Here is a 21,928-nt window from a genome sequence, read left to right as displayed (position 1 = left end):
TTGATGTCAAAATTTTTATAAGATCTATTGCTTAAACTACAAAAGTGATGTTAGTTGCAAAATTGAAGTCTTTTAAATCATTTATCATAAGAGAAATGGTTTAAAAACTACATACTAACGGAGAATTTTAAATCTAACGTTGACTAGCATTTCGATGTTAGCTTTTCCTTAAATTACTGAAAGAGTGTTACCTGTCACATAATTAGAATATACATTTAGCAATAAGTCATCGTGAATCACTTGATTTAAAAAACTTTTTTTTAGAAGTTTGTAAAAATATCGCTAAAAGTCCAAGTTTCTTTCAGAGATACGGGAGATTCATACGAGATTACATGCTGTGGCACCTTGAGAGAGAATTCGCTGATAATCCTTCAACTGATATCATTTATTCATAGCATAGAATGTCTGTTACGCATTGAAACAATGCAAAAAAGTTCCAAACATTTCAATTAAATCTTTTAGTGATGAACTTAAAAGACTGATAAACTTGAAGTTTAGTTGTGAATGTGAAAACACAATTTCGAATTCAGTACAAATTTTTTTTTACTGATGTAGAAATTGGCAACAATAAGTGGTAAATAAAAATTCTAACCTAAAAAAAATCTAATCATATTTCTCTAGAAATATCTTTTAGCTTGTATTTTCTCATGAAGAAAAGAATAAGTGCATCATTGCACTATCTCTTGCCTTATGATTAAAAATGAACAAATTCAAAATGAAGCTTTATTGCTTAGTCATTGCAGGAATTAACAATGAATAATAAGAATTTAAAAAAAAATACATTAAAAATAAAAAAAAAAAAAAAAAAAAACAAATTAGCAGACAGAAAGATATGTAAATGGTATTGATAAGCAGGGAAAGAGGAAAGAAATACATTAAAGGAATACATAATCAAGGTAAGATCTTTTATTCTTCAAATAATTCTTACGGTTGTACAAATTGCAATCAATTAAAGTATCCCATTTGATAGTCCATGTACGATCACATGCCGCATAATATGGCCATACTAATTCATTAATTTCATTTAGGAACCTCCTAAAATTTGAAATTTAAACATTAGTGTAGTTAAATCAAATTATGAAGTAAACTGTCAACATCAGCACTTTTAATTTTGAAATTTGATATAATCAAATATGTTTTTTAATTATGACATCAATGAATGAAATAAAACGCTGAAAGCATCAAATAAATACCTTCATAGTTTCTGAGTTTTAAAAAATTTCCCATTTTCTAGAGTTATAAATCAGATAAACATTCAAAACTTTTAAACTCAATTTGTTGTGTATTTTTCTTGTTTTTATTCTTTTCATGTTATTTTTGTAAAATATTTGAGTTTTTTTTTTATTTTTTAAATAGAAATTTTAAATTTGGTTTTTGAACTGGATTGGTACCTAAGTAATCGAAATTTAATAATTTGGGAGTAAGGTTTTGTTTAAACCGAAAAAATATTGAGTGACTTTGGATTTTTCATTGGAACATGCGTATTGTAGAGCCCTCTTTTTCGGTAAATTTTGTTGGTACATGTATGGTTGTTTAGTTATTATTATTATTTTTTGTAATGCTATTATGTTTTATTATTAAAAACATAAAATATATATATATATTTTGCTTGTAAATTTATTATTGTGTGTTACTATTATTAGTGATTTTTATTTATTTTTTTGAAATTAGAAAAGAAAGTAATTTTTTTATGTATATTAATGAATTTAATAAATAAAGTGGTGAAAACCATCCGTCAATAGCTTACAGGGACGTAAGTTGTGCATGAGAGGCAAAGTTACCTGTCTCTATGTTTTAAAAAGTATTAGTTTTATGATAGAATGAAGAACTGTAAATATGCAAGCACAGTATCCATTAATGCTAAATGATAGCAAATATTAGAGTAAAAAAAAAAAAAAAAAAACTTAGAAGTTAACAAAAAAGTGTTCTGAATTACCAGTCTGTCTTATTCCCAGGTATGCAAGCATAACTTTGTGGTGATGCATCTTTGTGTTGCAACAACACATAATCATAATATAGTGTATGACTAGGATTCTGAAGATCACTTTCATAGTCCATTCTAACTTTTGTTGAAATAGCCTGGAAAAAAATAATCGTTTTTACGGCATTTCAAATCAATCTTTATTACAACGCTAGCTAATTTAGCATTTCTGAGAAAATGACACAATTAGATACAATTGGATAAGCTAATAAAATTTGAATTTATGAGTTCAAAAATCACAGGAATTACCAGAATTTGCTTTCCGGTTAATGTTATTCGTGTTTGCCAAATTCCAGCTTCTTGTCTATTAAGCCCAATTCTAAAAGCGCCATCTTCCCAAATGGGTTTACATGTGTATCTCAGTTCTGATGTACTCAAATGCTCTTTATGATTTGTTTCAATACTTGTTTGGATTGTTTTTTGAGATGATGAAATTGCTACGCAAACCTGAAATTTGCATATAAAGCTGTAAATGGTTATGTACCTTGCCAGATATAAATCTGTTAAATATACATAAATCTTCTCCAATATATATTTTTTTCATAACAATCTAATAATTGAAACTGATGAAAATCTAATAATTTTGATAACAGTTAAAATATTAAAGCTAAAAATATACATGGCTTATTTCGAATGTTATCTGATTGTTACCAAGTCCATGCACAGACGATAATAAGATAGCATTTAGAACAAATAATATTACTGTTAAAAGTAACGATGTTATAAACAACGTCCAGTGAAATCCTTGTGAAAAAATCCTGTGAAAACACAATTTATTTAATGCTCTTATTTATTTATTTTGAAGTAAAATATAAACTGAAATGCTTTTTTAGTTATCTGTTACCAATATTTAAATATTAGAACATTATCTATTTCATAATAACGTGTCAACATAAAATGTATACCTGACAAAAGAACTTGAGCATTTGTGACGATGATAAAAGCTTCTTGAACTGCAGATATAATGATAACAACATGGCGCACAACACGTCAATAGTGATAAGATATATATAATAAGAGTTAACAAGAATGTTAAAATAACCTTCAAAACAGGTATCAATAAGAATCGAAGCTGAAATAAAAATTTAATTTACATAAAAAATTGGAATTTCTAAAATATAAAATGTTTCTAGAAATACAAAAATGTTAAAATGTGTATTTCAGAAATTCTTCTAAAAATGAGTATTAGCACCTTGAATAAAGCATTCTGATATGGTTTATCAGTTTTTACAGGTATAGTTTGCTTTTCATAGCCATAAATCTTACGAACGCTATATCTGACTGGCCATAATTCATCGTAATCATTCAATCGTCCTCCATTCCTTAAAGTTATGAAATTTCAAATGCTCTCAAATTAGCACATTAAAATATTTTCCAAACAACTCATTCAAGTGATCTCAATTTATTTTCTTACTTATTCAGTAATGAAATTTGAAGACCAGTACTTTTGACTCAAATTGAGTTTGAATTGCTCATAGACTGTTGGTTGTCGCGTAATTGTATTAGCACGTGATACAGGCTTCAGTGGGAATATCATTCGGCGATATGCAAAATACAACATTACCAAACGCCACAGAACACTTATGGTTGTCGCCGATGATGATATTATCAGGGGCCACTGAAGAATCTGTAAAATTTTTGCTTCAAATTCTAGAATTTAAGTGAAAATTATAATTAATGCCAGATTTTCATATTTCTCATATTACCCCTTACTATTACTTCTTTATAAGCGTTAATCGATAAAGATTCTCATCGATCAACTTCGCTTAGCTGAAACTTGCACTTCTAGAAAAGCAGTTGAAGGAGATGTAAACATTCTGCTTAAAGTTTCTTGAACTAAGAAAAAATTTTTATAGCGATAGGGATAGGATTCACAAATACGTTGATGAAAAGACATAGACCTGAGGTCCAACACATCGACAAGAAGTGATAAAAACAAAATTCATAATTGTTATAGGCATGTCATGAAGAATCATAAACAGAAATGCTATTCGAAAATTGTTAAAAGCCTGAAAAGTTTGCCTATATTAAAGGATTTGTCATGGAAATTTTTACTATAAAGTAGCAGCACTTCATCGCTTGATTTGATTTCCCTGGTAACTTTATTGTTATTTCATTTTTTAGTCGCAATTCTTAAATTTTCATATATCAGTAATGCAACACAACTATTACAGTTACCAATTTACTTTATTACTACATATATACTTAGTTATTTCGGCTAACATAACTGCCATGAATTTTTTTAAAAAGAAAATTTTAAAGAGAAAAAGATAACCTGGACCCATTGTACAAATGCTTCATAAATGATAGCAAAGCCACTTCGATATGGTGCTATGTCAAGACGATGAGCAAAGGCATTTTCAACACATAACACCTGAACTTGCAGAAAAGATGGAAGAAAAATGATAAAATTTAATAGGTTATAAATTAAGGATTTAAAGAAAAATCTTTGGGAAATGCGAGATGGAAATAGACATAAAAATTGTTAAAGAATGTAAATGTAAAATAACTTTGAAAAAAATTAGATTAAATTTGAATGAAACATTTTTTTCGACTTCTAAATATTATTTCTGTTAATGTGTTTATTCACCATTAACTCTAATTTAATGCCTTTGAACTGATAACAATAAACGATTTTTATCAGATTATTCGGTGCTTTTTCTATAAATTCTAGAACAAATTTATCGTAAAGCTTTATTTCTGAGTTATTATTATTGGGCTTTAACAATGCAGAATTCTATGTAGTCAGGTGAATACCGAAGGAGTAAATAAACTCAGAATCCGTTCACAAAACTCAACAAAAAAAATTATTCAAGGCAAGCAAAAATAACATGCGCAAAAGGTTAGCTAATTAAGTAACCAGAAAATTATAGTTTGAATGTGATAGTTTATGCATAGATAAATTAAAACTTGGGGTAGAAATTGACTATCTGGGTCATTTTTCTATGAAATGAAATTTTGCAAAAGAACCAATAAGATGAGGTTGCATCTTTTTTTCAACTTATAATATTTAAAATTTTAAAAAGATCGATCTTAGTAATGAAATAGACGTAATAATAGAAAGGGCACTTCAACAATGGGAATTCTTCGTATTTATTTTCTGCTTACTTTTATGGTCAATATATTGAAATTTTTTCATTTCTCAAGTTAATATCATCTTTTCTTTAATAATTTTTTAAAATATGTTCTAATTAATAATAATTTAATGTTTGTTGTTGACATTAATACTTTCGTAATTAATTACTAACTTTAAAAAAAAAGGAAAACTACTAGAAACAAATTTTGTTAGTTACTTTGTTTTCATCATTTTCACTGTTGTTATCCATTATTATTATTATTATTATTATTATTATTATTATTATTATTATTGTTATTATCATTATTATTACTATATCACTATTATTGTTGTTATTATTGCTACTATTATTATTACTATTATTATTGTTATGACTATGACCACTACGATTATTGCTAATACTATTGCTACTGTTAATACTATGATTATTATCATTGCTATTACCATTATTATTATTATTATTATTATTATTATTAATATCATTACAATTATTAAATGAAATTGACCAACCAATAGAAGTGATGTCAGCATAGAGCCAAAAACTGTTGTGGAAACAAGTCCTACAGCAAGCCAAGTCTTCAGTGGAAATGATGTGACATAACCGCGAAGGGTGAAATAAACGAAGAGCCAATCGCATAGATCGGTAATCGAATAGATGATAAAACTGATCGCATATAATGCATGCATCGTACGACCTAATATAACTTTTTTTTTTCATTTCATTTTTAAAGTTATGTTTGCAAAAAATTATTTTCAATAAAATTAATGTTATTATTTAATTTAGTTTAATTGATTTGGTGATAATAATAACAATGGTTATTATTATTATTTGGATTAATTGTTCTTATACAACATCTTTCGACAAAAGGCATCAACTTTTCATTTTTTGTTTTCTTTTCCAATTTTTTATTATTGTTTTCAATGGATTTAATAAATTGGTTGCTCTATAATTAGTTGATTGGTTAGACCAATTATTTTTTTTTTGGCTGCTCTAACATCTAAATTGATCTAATTATTTCATAATTCTTTTCGCATATATCATTTCTGATGATCTGCTTTGTTAAGAATGCAGAAGTTATAGCGCTTTGAATCTTTGATTGTTTTTGATCTGTAACAATTACTTCAGTCTTATTTAATTAAAAATTCACATTCTGCGCATTTTTCTGTTATCTTATGAATCTTAAAACCTACAATTAACAGCAGCAAATATTTCCACAAAACAAAAGAAGAAATCAAAGACTGAACGGCTATAATTTTTTTTTCTTAGAATCATTATAATAAAATAATGATAATCTTATTCGTCTTAGGAAGAAAGAAAAATCCACGATTTTCTCTTTTTAATTCTCTTTGATCTTTTGTTTGAATATAGCAATTTTAGATTTATAGTTTCCATTTTTTTAAAGAGCTTTTTGAAGTGAAACAAAAATTTGTTTTAATTGCTCATAAAATATGGAAATATTAAATAAAAGAAAAAAGAAATAGCAAGGAATTTTGTAATAGTAACATAATCAAAGATTGTAATAAACAAATAATAAAAATAAAAACGACAAACTTTTTATTTGACGTGACATCGCTTAAATTTTGAAGAGGCGATAGTAAATGAATGGCTGATATTTCAACTGATTAGAAAAACTTATTCAGCTTCCTCTACAGCTTTGGAAAAAATTTAAAAATTTTCGAATTTAACGCATTTAATGAATACTTTGTTTCCCAGTCGTCACTCAACTGTCAAAGCAAAAAGAAAAAGCAAATGAAAAGGCGGAGACATATGGAACAAAGATGAATAAATTTTAATTTATGTCCGTGAAAAATTGGAAAGGAAGAAGAGAAATCGAGCAGTAAATTAATGCAAATTTAATATTTAGAACTAATTCATCTAGCAACTTTGGTTCATCATTTTGCTATGTTTATTTTGAATACAAAATTAATTTGCAACCAATAAATATATTTTAAATTAAAATTTGAATCTCAAAAACATTTTCATTAAGCCTAAAAATCAAACAACGTTATGATTTAAAAATTTTAATTTTATAAATTATTGAATGGCAAATAATAAAAGTTGTGTTAACTTTTCGCTTCAAACATTTCTTTTGTCCCACACAAAAACCCAATATGCATTATTCATACATATGGCTTTGTTTTTAAATAAAACACTACGTCAAACTTTACAAGACCTCCATGACAAGGTCTGCCAAACATCTGAGCATTATTAATTTCAGCATAGTTCCAAATTTCTTCCCATTATTTTTTTTTTTTTTTTAAATTTAAAAATTACAAGTGTTACAGTTATCCTTGCTTTTTTTCATTCCTTCAAATTATAATTAATAATTAAGACTATAAGTGACTTATTTCATTGTTCAAATATTTTAACTCTCGAAGTTTCGAAGAAATTTAATCATTTGTTAAAAATGAAATAAGAATGGTGATAAAGTTAACAAACGGTAATATTGAATTTGCATGTATCATTCATTTATTGATCCTTTCTCGATTCATTGGAAAAGAAAATCATTTTAAAAGAAGTTTTACCATTTTATACTTGCGTCATTAGCACAAAACTGAGTTTTAATGGCAACTTTCAATTTACAGGGCTTAAAATCTGGTGTGAAAAAGATCTATAAGGTAACAAAAATAAAATGATACGTCAAAATTTGTGATGAACATGAAGTAAAATTTCTTAAGAAGAAAAATCAAATTTTTTAAAAAAGAAAAAAAAACTGCAACGACTTTATGAAAGTCAGCATTTTATCATCCATTTTTATTTTTGCTTACCTTTTGATTACAATATTTTACATGTAATCTGACTTAATTCAGAAATGCATTCATTTGTTACTTATATTTTATAAAAATCTAATCTATTTATCATCTTTAAATTTTGGGTAAATTTTTATCAGGTCAGAAATATTACTTGACCAGCAGTAGTAATTAAGTGACGTTGTCTCGAGACATATATGAAAAGGGGTTTTCAGATGAATCATCGAACATCTTTCGATGGTTTCATTTTGATTAAAATAATTGATTGGAAATACTTCTCATGTATTTAAAAAAAATAATTAATTGGAAATACTTCTCATGTATTTAAAAAAAAATAATTAATTGGAAATACTTCTCATGTATTTAAAAAAAATAATTAATTGGAAATACTTCTCATGTATTTAAAAAAAATAATTAATTGGAAATACTTCTCATGTATTTAAAAAAAATAATTAATTGTTTACATGCTTTTCTTACTATCCATGCAAATATATTTAAACACAGTAACCATTTAATAGTGGAAGATTTGGAGTGTGAAGAACGAAGCCTGGAGTGTACAAAACGTTCAGTAACATCAGAATATTGCCGGAACTTGGACTTGGCAGAGATGTTGGATTAATCGCTTCTGACGACATTGCGTCTGATATTGGCAATAACATGTCACCAGTAGATCTACAATTATCATTATTACGATTACCATCATTATTGTGATTATTATACATTTATCATTATTACGATCAATTATTTATCAATTAGTAATTGATATAAAGAAATGTAGATTTTCATAAATTATGAATATTTTTTTTCAGTGAATTTTAATAAATTATATGCAAACTAATTAAAAATCGATCCCAAAAAAGAATCTAATAGTTGATATATATTTTTAATTATCTCATTTTTTTTTTTTAATGAAATGGTTAAATTGCTAATTGAAATGCTAACAAACAAATGATACTGTATGTGATCAAATCCTAGGAAAAAAATCGGCAGGAGTTGTCATGACGACATTTCATAAATAAGTCAAAGTACTGTTTCAGTGAATTTGAACGAGTTTCAACGGTCAGTGAGTGAATGAATGAAGCATAGTGACCATTGGCAGGAAGCAAATCTAACATATTTTCAGTTCTGGAATGAACCATTTTATAAATGTTATACAAATGCCGTAAACAAGCGACATTTGTTGAAATGCTAAAAGCATAAAAGATAGTTAATATAGGAATCAGTTGGACAATTAATGAAGTATTCATGTCCTTTGTGGGTCCCAACTCTGTGATCGATATTTTTTGGAAGCATCGGTTTTGTTACATCATCTCTTTACTTCCTTCTTTCTTTATTTTCATTCATACTTATGAAATTATCCTTTTTCCAATACTTTATAGTTTCATAATAATGATTTCATACTAATTTAATAATGAAAAGCACAACTTAGTACTAATTTAATGATGGGAAGCTTTAACTCAATACTAATTTAATAATGAAACATTTGCTGTATAGTATACACTATTAAATTCTGTGCATTTTTTTCCCTTTTTTTGAGATTGTTTTTCTAATTCTAACAATTTTTAGAATAAAGCGTAAGAAAAAAAATTCAAACTTATCTGTTTTAAAATATACCAAACATTGTTGTCTTTTTTTATATATTGTAAATAATGTAATGTAATTTGATATGAAATTTCATAAAAATGAATTAAAAAATCGTCTTTTAATAATGTATGTACAATGAATAGTATAATAATTATTTTCAAAAGAAAGCTGTTAAATTAAAATTTTTGTTACAATTTTCGATGGAAGAATCTGGAGGCTTACTAGCAGAAAGTACCATCTGAAATTCTTAATCGTTATCAAAGTTATACCTATCATTATAATTATAATTTACCAATCACATTTCTTCATTTCATTTCATAATATTAGTAAAAATTTAGATTAGTGATAAAATTCAACGGTTGTTAAGCTCCCTGAAATTATATAACTCTAGAAATTTAGTGATAATTACATCATTTTATTGTTGAAAGATTTCACTGATATATTCCGAATTAAAATCACTCTGTCATCGAATCCTAGTGCATTGTTAGGGCATAAATTTTGCATAAATTAGTTTTATATCGGAGAAAAAACCGCAATTGGATCTAAAGATGGGTAGCTTCTACAAATTAATTTACCCGTCTTAAAGCAGCTTGGCCAAATCCCGGCTAAAAGATTATTTATAATCAGTTTTTCTTGCTGAGTTGTGAGAAACTATTGTTAAGTTGAAATAAGTCTTGTCGATGTGATTGTGTGTGCTATGATATTTATGAGTAAATAATTTTATAGATGAAAATGCAAAACGAAATAATATATAACTGCGAAACAAATTAAGCTTTTTATTTCCTTCCTAAACAGTAAAATAGGTATGCCACATTGTTTTTGTCATTTTTCAAAGACTTTCCATGTAGCATTTACTACATTATATGTATTACATGCGCAATTCTACAATTTAATTAAACAAAACACAGTTTAAAACGTGATTGCGCATCTCTCAACACACCACACATACACAGATTAAAGAACGAAATCTTCAAAACGCGTTCGCTCTTTATCAATCAACGATGTACAAAGATTTCCCATAGGAAAGCTGATGTTATGAGAAAGCTGAAAAAAAAATCAACAAACGCCATCATTGTGACTTCTTAAAAGAAAGACGAATCACATGATCGTACGTATGCGTGATGTAAATTTTCTTTTTTCTTTTCCCTTTGTTACATATAGGAATTGCATGTCATAATTAATTTCCTAATTATAATTATATTAATTATGTCACTATATGAATTCAGTTTTTCAAAATGGGAGAAATTTGCAGGAAAAAAGCTCAGGTAAAAAAAAAAAAAACTTAAGTTAGTCTCAGATAAGAAAAAAAAAAAAAAACTTAAATTAGTCTAGGCTTAGTGAGAAAAGGCATTGTTGTTGACAGACAAATTAACAAGATAAGAAAATGGCACACATTGAATTTTTTAAAAGATGGACTTAAAAATGAAGTATAATTTTTCAAGCAAAATGTCTATCAAAGCAGAAGAAAAAAAATGTATCTGTGATGTTTATTCTAATGTATGTCATGTATGTGTGTATGCTGATCTAACTAGAAGTTAGCAATTTGATATTGACACTATGCTTTCTGCTTTTCCTAAGTTACAAATTCATAAATCGTTGTCAATTCTCTCGGGGACAAAAATTCCTTCCCAATATAACTTATTATAACCACAACAAATAGTCAGCCATTTACTAGAATTGCTTTCTCACACGAAACATTTGTGTTCGAATTGAAATTTACATCCAAATCCAAATATTATAAGTTACTTTCTTGGCAACAATTAACTATTAATATTTACATTTGCATTTCAAACTTTTATGAAATTAAATTTATTTTTGATTTTTAATTTAAATGATAGTTCTCTTTTTTGTATATTATTTCGAAAACAACCAAAAATAATAAAATTAAAAGCCAAAAATAACAATCCAAAAAAAAAAAAAAACAATCAAAAAAGAAAAATAACAAAAAAAATTCCTTCAGTGAGAGAAATTATCGTAATTCTCTATCTCATACGATAATATCTTTAAATGTTAAGTATATTTTCCAACAAAAAATAAAATAAATTGCAGAAAAATGAGTAATTGTGAAAATTAGAAATTATGATTACAACATCTTATGTTAAAAATGAAAATACAGCAAGTTTGCTGGCAAATATTTAGGGAAATTTGCTAAAGATGTATATGTGATGTATCTTTTATTTGGTCTGTTTCAAGTATTCTATTCATTCATTTTTTTTTTTAACAGGAAATAATAAGAAAATTTGATCATTGCAATCTTTCTCTAACTCTTTCCCAATTTTTTAAGTTTTTCTTAAAAAAATTTTTTTTAATAAATTTCCGAAAACTCTTCAAAAAAAAAAGCTGAACTTTAGATTGCATGCATACTCAGAGAATTCGATGGAATCGAAGTATGTCATTCAGATTTATTTTTATTTTCAGTGCGTTTTAATTTCTAAATCATTTCCAAAAAAAAAGATTGAAGTATTGATTAATTTTTCATTTCTTATTAATATCGTTATTTATTAAAAATTTTAGGCATTAAGTTTAATATTTTATAAGCATTAAAATTTAGTAATGAGGAAATTTTTAAATCTTTGGAAAGTTAGTTTTTTCTTAAAAAATTAAAAAAAGAATGTTGGAACATATAATTCAAGCAATTGCTAAGCCTTGTATCATCGCTTTGCATTGCTTTAATTTTATGAATATTCAAACATCTACTTTAATTAGATTTAATTTAATTTAAAATTTAAACAATTAAACCACAAAGAGCAAAAACTCACTTACAAGTTCGGAATTATGAATTAAAGATAGCAGTCATTACTGTTGTTTATTGTTGGCTTTGTTGAGTAACAAATTGGAATGTGACGAAAGTTAACATAGCCAAAAAGAAAAAAGATTTCGTATGCTTTTGATTTCATCGTTAAGTGGGATGAATGACAGGAAGATGATTGGTTTTCTGAATGCTTCCGGAAACAGGTCTGTTTATTTTGAAGCAAGCCGGAATTCATTCAAAGATGGATTTATAAAAGAATGCTTAATTTTATTTTCTGTTTATTTCTCTGCATACTCATATTTAAAGAAAAATTTTCCATATCTTTTAATTGAAGGAAATTTTCAAAGTGAAGAATTATTAAAATTTTATCAAATTTTGAAATTTTGTTTCTTTTAAAACATAGTGAAGAAAATTTTAACTTTATTTAACCTTATTTGAGCAGAAAAAAAAAAAAAAGAAATCATTGTAACATTTCATTGCACTATTTCACTGAATTTATGAACAGCTGACGAAAGCAGTTTATTTCTTTTATATTTTTGTTAGATTCAATGTAAAAATAATTTTAAGAGCTAGAATAAAGAGAGAGAGAGAAAGGGAGAAAGAGGGAACAGAAGTATATAAGTAATAAGAGAAAAGTGATAAAATGTTTAATACATACCAAAGCACATTGAAGACTATAAAATAACTAAAAACGAAGTGAATCTAAAATAATAGATTCAATAAGTTTATATTCAGTTTATCATTATATGAAAGTTTACACTTTGTTAACATAAACATGAATCATTTATGTCAACTGAAAAAAGTTGATTAAGAGAAAAAGCATCCATAATTTTTCTGTTGAATTTTTTATGAAAACAATATCCCATGAAATTCTAGTCATAAAATTAAATATCATTGATTCTCTTATATATTATCAAAGATAATATTTTAGATTTTGAAGCTAAAAAAATTTGGTAAGATCTGAGAAATTTTATAGGACATAAAACATTAGAATGAATGTAAAGAAATATAAAGAAAATTTCCTGAAAAAATTCAAAAAGACAACTTTAAAGTTGGAGAAACTGATATACATTCTTTTATATTTGATTGTTTGGTAAGCTATTATGGTAGAATATTTAAGTTAACCTACCAATATTGATTGATCAGAAAAGTTTTGCTTTGTTTTTTGTTGTTGTGGAAAGCTTGCAGTAACTGAAACATTTCTGAGACAATTATTAAACATTAATTTCTCAGAACTTATTCAGAAAGTTCAGTTATGTGTTTCCAGGGCTTTAATATTTAGCTATTTCTATTTGAAATGGCTATATTTTTTTTAATCCATAAATATTCACTGATTGTATCATTTCAATTATATATATATATATATATATATATATGCATGATTGTATTAAAAGCCTATAAAAAACTTCTGCTAAAATTTTTAGAAATAAGCCGTTAACTTAGAAATATTAAAATTAAGTAGCCACATTTTATGGATTCATGAAAAGAAATACTTTCCTTATTTATTTAAGCTGAAATGAAAAGAATGCATTAATGTTTTTGTTGCATGATAACTTCTTTTTGTAAACATTATATATAGTGGATGTTAACATTAATACATTTCAATTGCAGTTGGATTTTTTTAAAAGAAATTTCAATTCTTTTAGTTGTTCAACCATACCGTATGAAATACCTCATTACATATAGGCTGCATTTTTAGCTATTACATCTAAAATATTTCTTATTTTAATTTGTAAAATTATTAGTTATTGTTACTTTATACGACGATTTGTTTTTAACATTCATAACAAAGAAAAAGTAATAGAAATTATGTCATATTTGTAAAAAATTTGTAAAACCATCTTTTCATCTTTCTTGATCGAATGAATAAAAAGCATATTTATCTCTTACTGATATGCTCGATTCCTTTTGCTAATACTTCCTTCTTAAGTGGTATCATCTACTGAACTTTAGCCTTACCAATATAACAACAAACATTTGAGATATACGACAGCACATTGCTAGAGATTGATTGTCATTGATGTTTCATCTGTTATTTTTGCTTTTTCCAGTAGATTTATTCCATATGTAACATTAGCTTTTTCAAGTTTCACAGCTAAATTTGATGTAAACGTATCAATGATAATTAGTAACCAGATATCCTTTACTGATCTTTTATCACTTTTGTGCTAAATGTTGAAGCTTTTTTAATCAATTTTGTTTTTGCATAACTCAAAACTGGTCCTCAAAACAATAAAGTTTTTAAATCGAATAAACTTTAAATCAATCATCATATCCATTTGCGCTTTTAGCTAAAACACTAGGAGTAAATAAATATGCTGATCTCTAAGCTAAGAAATATTTCTGCCCGTTAAAATTCTTAATCGATGAAGTCTTCAAAATTGACAACAATAACAGCAGCTATATGTTGGCAATAAATAGCAGTGGAACTCACCTGCAACTTTGTCCTTGACAACCATTTGCGGAGCAGCAGGAAATGGTGGGAAGATGGGTTGACAATCGATTTTCACTGTATACATAAAGGTTTGAAAAATTTTTCGAACGATTTAGTGCATGTCTGTCCCATGCATAAGAGCAGGTCCATTAGATGATTGTACCGCGCAGAAACTTGTTCAACAATGGGACAGCTCTTAAATTTACATTTATGTGCTATCATTTGAGAATTTGAAGTTTCTTAATCTCTACATTCATAAAAAATCATCGATTCATTTCTTCCAATGGCTTTCTACACGACGCTAATTTTAATTCCTTTTTTTTTTGTTTAGAAAAATGATTGTGCTTATTATATTTGACAATGAATCACATCGAAATCTATCTGTTCCTTCAAATCTTATTTCGGATCGTTTAATTCTAATCTTGTTTGCTTTGAAAAAACTTTTTGTAATATTTTAATGAACGTCGTTCATTTTCATTCAATAGGATGACAGTATCATCTTCAGATTTTACCAAAATTTTCAGGTTATTACGAAAACATTTAATATAATTACGGTCTAATCAATTTCCATTAAATATTGATAATCAAATTGCGTTTTTTCACAAATGTCGAAATTAAAACCTCCCTGTATTACTATTTGTAGCTACAGTATCTACAAAAAACAATAAATACTGTTTCTTTATTACTAATGCTGCAAAATTAAAAATATAACTTTCTTAATGGTATCTGCACGAGGAGCGCTACAAATTCCTTCATTTATCATTACATTAATCGGAACGATTATCAATTTTGTAGCATTAGCAACACCAGCATGGCAGGTGAAATATTTTCTTGTAACACGAGAAATTGAAATTGAAGAATTATTCAAGAGTATTTCTCTCTAAAAACGAATGGATTAATATGGATGATCAATGAAGAATCAATTATGGAAAAGGAGAAATGACAGAAGTTTATTTTCAAAGGTGTTTTGTATTAATTAATACAGTTCTTCCACTTAGGTAGTTTATGTTCGAGAACTGCAACAATGGATACAGAGCGGGTTATGGATGAATTGTCAAACGAGGTAAATTATTGATTAATTTCTTTTAAACTCTGTTCAAAATTAATTTAATTTTGAATTATGTATTTTTAATATGAATTAATTGTCATTTAATCAGAAGAAAAAAGAAGAAATTCAATAGCTTATCAAAATTCTAGCAATACTACTTAATATCAAATTTTGATTCTCGGAAATTCTTAGGTCACTTTAGATGCGCCTCTTTGTTAAATTATATAATTTACTCATTTCATAGACCATCTGGAATGCTCTCCTGTACTTATACATTCACCAAAACTGATATTGATTTTTACACAAATCCACAAGTGGTCAGTATTCGGACACCAGCATTCTATGGTTACTTCATAATTTTCACTTCTCTGTTCTTCATATGTCTCTCTATCCTCGTATTTACCATTGTAATACTCTATCAAATGATTTTGATAATTTATTAAGTTAACTCTAACTCATTCATTTGTTTATTTGCTGCTTAATGATAAGAAACTTTCAGATTGGCAACATACTTTGTTGTACATATTATTATTTGGCCAATTTTTGGCTCTTTTCGCAATGATTTGCTTTTGTTATTCACAATCAACTGATGTTAGCAAAAATGCTCAATTTTTGTTTACAATTACAATTGGCCTTTCTGGTTTGTATTTTAATTTATTTATTTGTTTGCTTAAATTAATCAATCGATTCCTTTATCATTCTATTTCAGCATTAATCAATATTGGCTGTAATGTAACATTTCAAATATTTGCTCACATGCTCGAATATAGGTTCTATCATGTTAGCGTTAGTGGCATTTATGAGGTAAGTATGATTGATTTGTGACAGATATTGGAAAGCTATCGATGATAATGGAATATTTAAAATATAATTATGATTTCAGAAACACGTTGGTTATTCATATTTTTTGCATCTTATCGATTCAGTCTTACTAGTATTATCTTTTCTGTTTTCATTAGCCTATACAATAATGCTTTACCGATCTGCCGAAAATAACATTCCAATACGGTTGACAAGTCGAAATACTTTCTCATCAAATCAGGTCAATAAATCACTTGTATTTACTATTATTTTTTATATTTCTATTATTTACTTTTAACGTTCTGTTTGACAAAAATTCATTATTATTTTTTTTTTTTTCAGTATTATTTTCACCATTCGGTGTCTATTATTTGTTTATTTTTGAATTTCTCAACAAATTCACAATGCGAGATTAAAATTTTAGATTTGTCAACATCGTCATCCTCAAGAAGATTTTTTTGCAATGCGTGCCCTACCTGAACTTCCTAAAAAATATCGAGGAATAACGACAAAATAACTGCCATATGAATTTTGTAGTGAATTTTGTATGCTAACTGTTTGGTTTTGTTCTGATAAAAATGTATTTTATATTGGCTTCTGAAGTAATTATCTTTAATATATGAATCGACCTGTAATTCAGTAATCGATACTTAATAAATTATTAAACTCGTTCAGATTTAATATAAAAACTTTTTTGAAAATTGTAGGACAAGTTGTATTCAAACTCTGTTTCAATCATATTTTATAGCTATCGAGCTGTTTCAAAATCATCTTGAATCTGTTAAATTTATAGGAATGAAATAAATTTAAATTGAAAAAAGTGGATGGAAATTGGTATTGATTTTATTTTATTCAATGTAAATAAAAGCTGTGAAAATTTTTAATAGAGGTTGAAATATAACTAGGAACGAGAGATCACTCGATTGCATCAATCTACCAAACAAATTTTGTGGATGAAATTTCCTTCCTCAAATGGATGACACTATATGTTGTCAACCAATTGAAAGTAGCATTTCAGAATGAAATATCTCTCTGTTTGTCTGTATCCATGTATTTTAGATCGCGCATTTTAACACCATTCGCAGCAAATGTCGTCATTTTGACAGTCACTGGTCATTCTGAGTTGATTTCTATCATAACTTCTTCTTCTTGATGAATTTCTCAGTTCTTTTTTTTGAAACAGAATATTGAACTATTGATGTTTTGTCTTTCGGATTTTTGTTTTTGAAATTTCTAAGTTTGAATTTTTGAAGTAACAATCTTTTTTTTTTGTTTGCTGCTTTGCTTTGAGTACTTATTAATCTCATCACTTTCTTTCTTCTCTCACTTCAGTTAATTTTCCTAACTTAATGTCCCAGAAACTATTTTTGCTTCTCTTATTCTTCTACCAATATTCACCAAGTAAAGAATATGATTGTAATTTGATAGTTGTAGTAGACTATCTAAAAATTTACCTTGAATAATTTACTACATGGAATGAATTTTCAAATAATTTCTGAATAAATTAATAGCCCACATAACTGTCAATTCTTTTTTTTTTTTTTTTTTGGTTATAGTTAGCATAGCTTAATTAGTCAGTTCTGTAGCTTCAATCACAAACGTAAATCCTAAATTATACCTTCTAAAAACATGTTGAAAATTTATTTTTCAATCAAAAACCTTAATCGTTATTCATTTCTCACTTTAAGTTTTTTTTTTTCTTAATGTTTTAACTGTTAGAGGAAGTGAACTTAGTTTTAAATTTGATAAACAAATTAGTTACCCTAATATTATTGATATTTTTATTCATTATTGCATTACTGTGGCTCACAGCATGGCGTAATCTTTGTTCCTTTGACTATTTCTGAAATGAAGTTAAGCAATTGAACCTGTCAATACCTTCAGAATGCATGACATTGTTTTTGTCACACATACATAACACAGACACACACACACCCACCGAAATGAATTTCATTTTCTACTAACCTGTCTGGCATATCATATGTTTATGTTTCTTTCATTTCGTGTCTGTCCAATAATTCGCTAGGCCAAGGCTAACATTTATTTTTTTTTTTAAATGTCTGTTGCCAAGGAGATATCTGTCTTTTCATCATTTGACTAAAATTTTTGATTTCTTTTATTGCATTTTTCCTTTTTCCATTATTGAAGAATCTAGTTTTTTTTTTTTTGTTTACACTTAAAACTCTTTCATATTTCCCTCGTATCACATTTAAATTGGAAACAACATAAACTTTTACCTTCCTAATTCGTTGTTCAGTAGAGTTCAACTCTGATCTATTTCTTGAAATTTTTGGTTAGCAAATCCCTAGTTTTTGAAAGTTAACTGTTCCATCCGTCTAAAAAAAGGACATCGCAGACGATTACTACTATTACTTGTTCAGGAAAAGAAAAATCAGCAGAATGCTTTGCTCTTTCAAGTTTTATGTTTCATTAATCATTGCAAGAAATTATAAATAATTTTCGAAAGTTGTTAAGAATGAATAGCATTGAACTGTTTTTGAGCTACTTTTTTTTGGAAATCGAGATTCACTAGTTCGAAACAATAATTTGATTTTTTGATTTACAATTTTTCAACATCAGTTTTTATTGAATTTTCGTTTTAATTTTGCCAAAATTCAATAAAATTTCTCTAAGTTAGGATTTTATTATCATATTTAATAAACTAAAGAACTTCAACTATGTTTTTTTCTCCACATTTTTCAATAGAAGCAAACTTTAAAATTATTCTATATAAACTTAAAATCCATTTCAATCTATTCCCATCCACACTGATTCATTAGAAATATCCGGAAAGGAATCAGCGTTGCAATAGCGGCATTTATTGATCAACGGATGTAATGTATTATTTAACCTTGATTATCTATCAATTATGGATAACATATTCCATTTTGAAATGAATGAAATCATCCTTCGGCTATCGTCAAAGATGAAGAATGAGGAAGAAATTGATATCATTGTAATGTAATGAAAATGTGATTAGTTTACATCAAGGTAATCAATAGTTAATACATTAGATCATCTTTTAATCTAATTAATTTTTCTCAACATTAATGAAGGAAATTTTTGAAATATTCTTTAAATACCATAAGTATTTTAAGTGTGAAAAACTTTTTTCTTGTTAGTTTAAATTTAGATATTATTAAAATTTTTTACTGTTAAAAATTCACTATTACATTTTTCCTTGTTTGAACAGGTTTACTTTACTTGTTGAGAGCTTATCCTCACTGATCTTTTTACTCTTTTCATTACCACACCTCATTGATAGCTTTTATAACAATTAGAGTAATTTCCTTTCCATCATCTATGAATTGCTTTATTTAGATTTCAGCAACTATTAAATTCATTTTATTTATAAAGAAGTTCCACTTACTCATTTCAGTAGATGTTTATTCTGGAAGTTCTTTTTAAATAAAATCAGAAATTTGAATGACCCCTTCTTGATATCCTGTCCTATACTGCAATTTAATCCTAAAATGCATAAATAATGCCTCACTTTCAATTTTCTGATGTTTTCATTTCTTTAGGATTTAGCATTATCATAAAATGATCCTACAGAACAACAAAATATTATCAATAACATCTAAAAAATAGTGAAAAAAAAAACCTGAAAAATTTTGCTTCTTCAAAAACGATGTTGGATTGGTCGAATCCATTGCTGAAAGTTCAGGCTATGGCCTTTGTCCCCTTATGTATTGGCAATCTGTTTATGTTTATTGCTTTATTGACTCCAGCATGGCAGGTAATTTCAAAATTTTTTTTTCAAATTATTCTTATCACAAATATTTTCAATTTTTAGCTCTTTTTGGAAATGCATGATAAGTGGCGAATTTAAAATGCGAAAAATTTAAGGTAGCAGAAGATACAGACGCTCATCGATATATGCAAAGCGGTTTGTGGATGTATTGCCCCGGTGGTGTACCTTGTTGGTACATTTTTAGTGATAATTTGATTAATTATTATGAAAAAGTTGATGTTTGTCGATTCCTTTTAATCGGTGATTGCCGTAAAAAACTCATCAAGACACCATATTTCTTCGGTAAATTTAATTTTTAAAACATTTCAATCAAAAAACCTTCTCTTATCTTCAATTTTGTACTTGTATTTGACTTCTACATTCTGATTAATACCAATTTTTGGACAATTTACAAAGAGCTTTTCAAAATTTACGTATGTTTTCAGGTTGGCATTATGCAGTTCTGGTTTTACTATTGTTTGCCTTAGCATTTGGACTCATTGCTGCAGGATTTCTCGTACTTGGCGTATATCGAGCCAGCAAAGTTCGATTGCTTACAATCATTTTCATCCTGTTTAGCTTTTTATCTTGTAAGTTAATAACTGTTCTTTTCCACTTAAAAGATGGATTGTGTTAAAATTATGGACAGTATTTGTTGCAATGGAAATCAAAAAACATCCATTTTACAGATTGGATCTCAAAATATTCAGCATCTATTGATTTCTTGTATTAAGCGTTGAACTAACTGCAACAAATTAATTAGTAGTTAATTAACAAACCATTATCTTCAGTCCTGTTCTCATCAGTGGGATTGGCTGTTTTTATGATTAACGCTGAAATGTTGGAATCTCGTTTCCTGATTGGTATCAAAAATACATTCAAGGTAATCATCTAATTTTCAGAGATGTAATTAAATTAATATCTTAGTATTAAATATGATTATTGCCTTTATTCACATAAATCGTCGAAATTTCTAACTGTGCTTCATTTTGCAACTAAAGAGAAAACCTATGATTAGCTAATACTCCCATAATTTAGAAAAACTATGTATCAAAATGATTCTATTGACTTCAAGATCTAGATATTCACTCGTTTCGACAACATTTAGTTGAAACTTCTCACCCATAACTAAGCTAGTAAAGAAACATCTAGCATGATGAGCAAAAAATTGGAAAAAATTCAGACAAAACTTCATTTCAGAAGGAATATGGTTATTCGTTCTATCTTGCCGGATTAGCATGCATGTTTCTGATGTTTGGCTTATTGGCTGGTGTTATGGTAATGAGTTACATATTTTTGACGAAAAGCGGGCGCAGTTATGTAAACGAAGCAAAACTCAAACACTCAAGTCCATTATCATGGCGATCATTTATGGGTATGAAGAAACCGGAGGTAGCACTTTACATTTTGCACTACATTTTACAATTTGTAGCTTTAATCCAAAATTGTAAGATAGAAAAAGCTACTACTAGACTGCCTAATACAATTTTAGCAAGCACTCCACATTTAGTTAATTTGATCATTTCGCTATGCAAATTACAAGGAAGCAAAAAAAATTTTTTTTGTAGCTCTTACAAATAGTTTTCGTTCCAGAATATGGCAAAACATCCCGGCAGTCAAACAACTTCATATCCCACGATTCCGGTTTTTCAAAATGTCTTCGAACATCCACCGCGACCAGGCAGTAATACAGCATCACAGTCGATAACACCATTACCGCCAGAATATATGTCAACAACCAGAACATTCCTCAGCTATTAATAAGGCA

The 21,928-nt window shown here is 27.2% G+C and overlaps 3 protein-coding genes across 3 annotated transcripts; 2 read left to right on the top strand and 1 right to left on the bottom strand.

Annotated features, from left to right (window-relative positions):
• Positions 1-875: 875 nt before the first annotated feature.
• Bm4802 (Uncharacterized protein) lies at positions 876-8,467 on the bottom strand (the record flags this gene model as incomplete). The annotated part of the gene is made up of 11 exons (XM_043075055.1): positions 876-1,035; positions 1,937-2,079; positions 2,231-2,428; positions 2,601-2,739; positions 2,887-3,053; positions 3,174-3,303; positions 3,427-3,608; positions 3,883-3,990; positions 4,257-4,355; positions 5,568-5,752; positions 8,317-8,467. The coding sequence occupies 11 exons, from the start codon at positions 8,465-8,467 to the stop codon at positions 876-878; spliced, it is 1,662 nt and encodes a 553-aa protein (XP_042930989.1).
• Positions 8,468-15,297: 6,830 nt separating this feature from the next.
• Positions 15,298-16,944, top strand: Bma-clc-2 (Uncharacterized protein; the record flags this gene model as incomplete). The annotated part of the gene is made up of 7 exons (XM_043075054.1): positions 15,298-15,396; positions 15,577-15,641; positions 15,871-15,971; positions 16,126-16,266; positions 16,336-16,430; positions 16,510-16,668; positions 16,852-16,944. 7 exons carry the CDS (start codon positions 15,298-15,300, stop codon positions 16,942-16,944), a joined length of 753 nt encoding a protein of 250 aa, XP_042930988.1.
• Positions 16,945-20,058: 3,114 nt separating this feature from the next.
• On the top strand, positions 20,059-21,921 carry Bma-clc-5 (RNA binding protein, putative; the record flags this gene model as incomplete). The annotated part of the gene is made up of 6 exons (XM_001896992.2): positions 20,059-20,166; positions 20,277-20,463; positions 20,607-20,750; positions 20,952-21,043; positions 21,361-21,552; positions 21,754-21,921. The coding sequence occupies 6 exons, from the start codon at positions 20,059-20,061 to the stop codon at positions 21,919-21,921; spliced, it is 891 nt and encodes a 296-aa protein (XP_001897027.1).
• Positions 21,922-21,928: the final 7 nt, after the last annotated feature.

This window comes from Brugia malayi (assembly GCF_000002995.4).
Source record: "Brugia malayi strain FR3 genome assembly, contig: Bm_v4_ChrX_scaffold_001, whole genome shotgun sequence".
NCBI classification, from domain to species: Eukaryota; Metazoa; Nematoda; class Chromadorea; order Rhabditida; family Onchocercidae; genus Brugia; species Brugia malayi.
The sequence above is the reverse complement of the archived record's forward strand: the minus strand, read 5'-3'. Positions and strand labels throughout refer to the sequence as shown.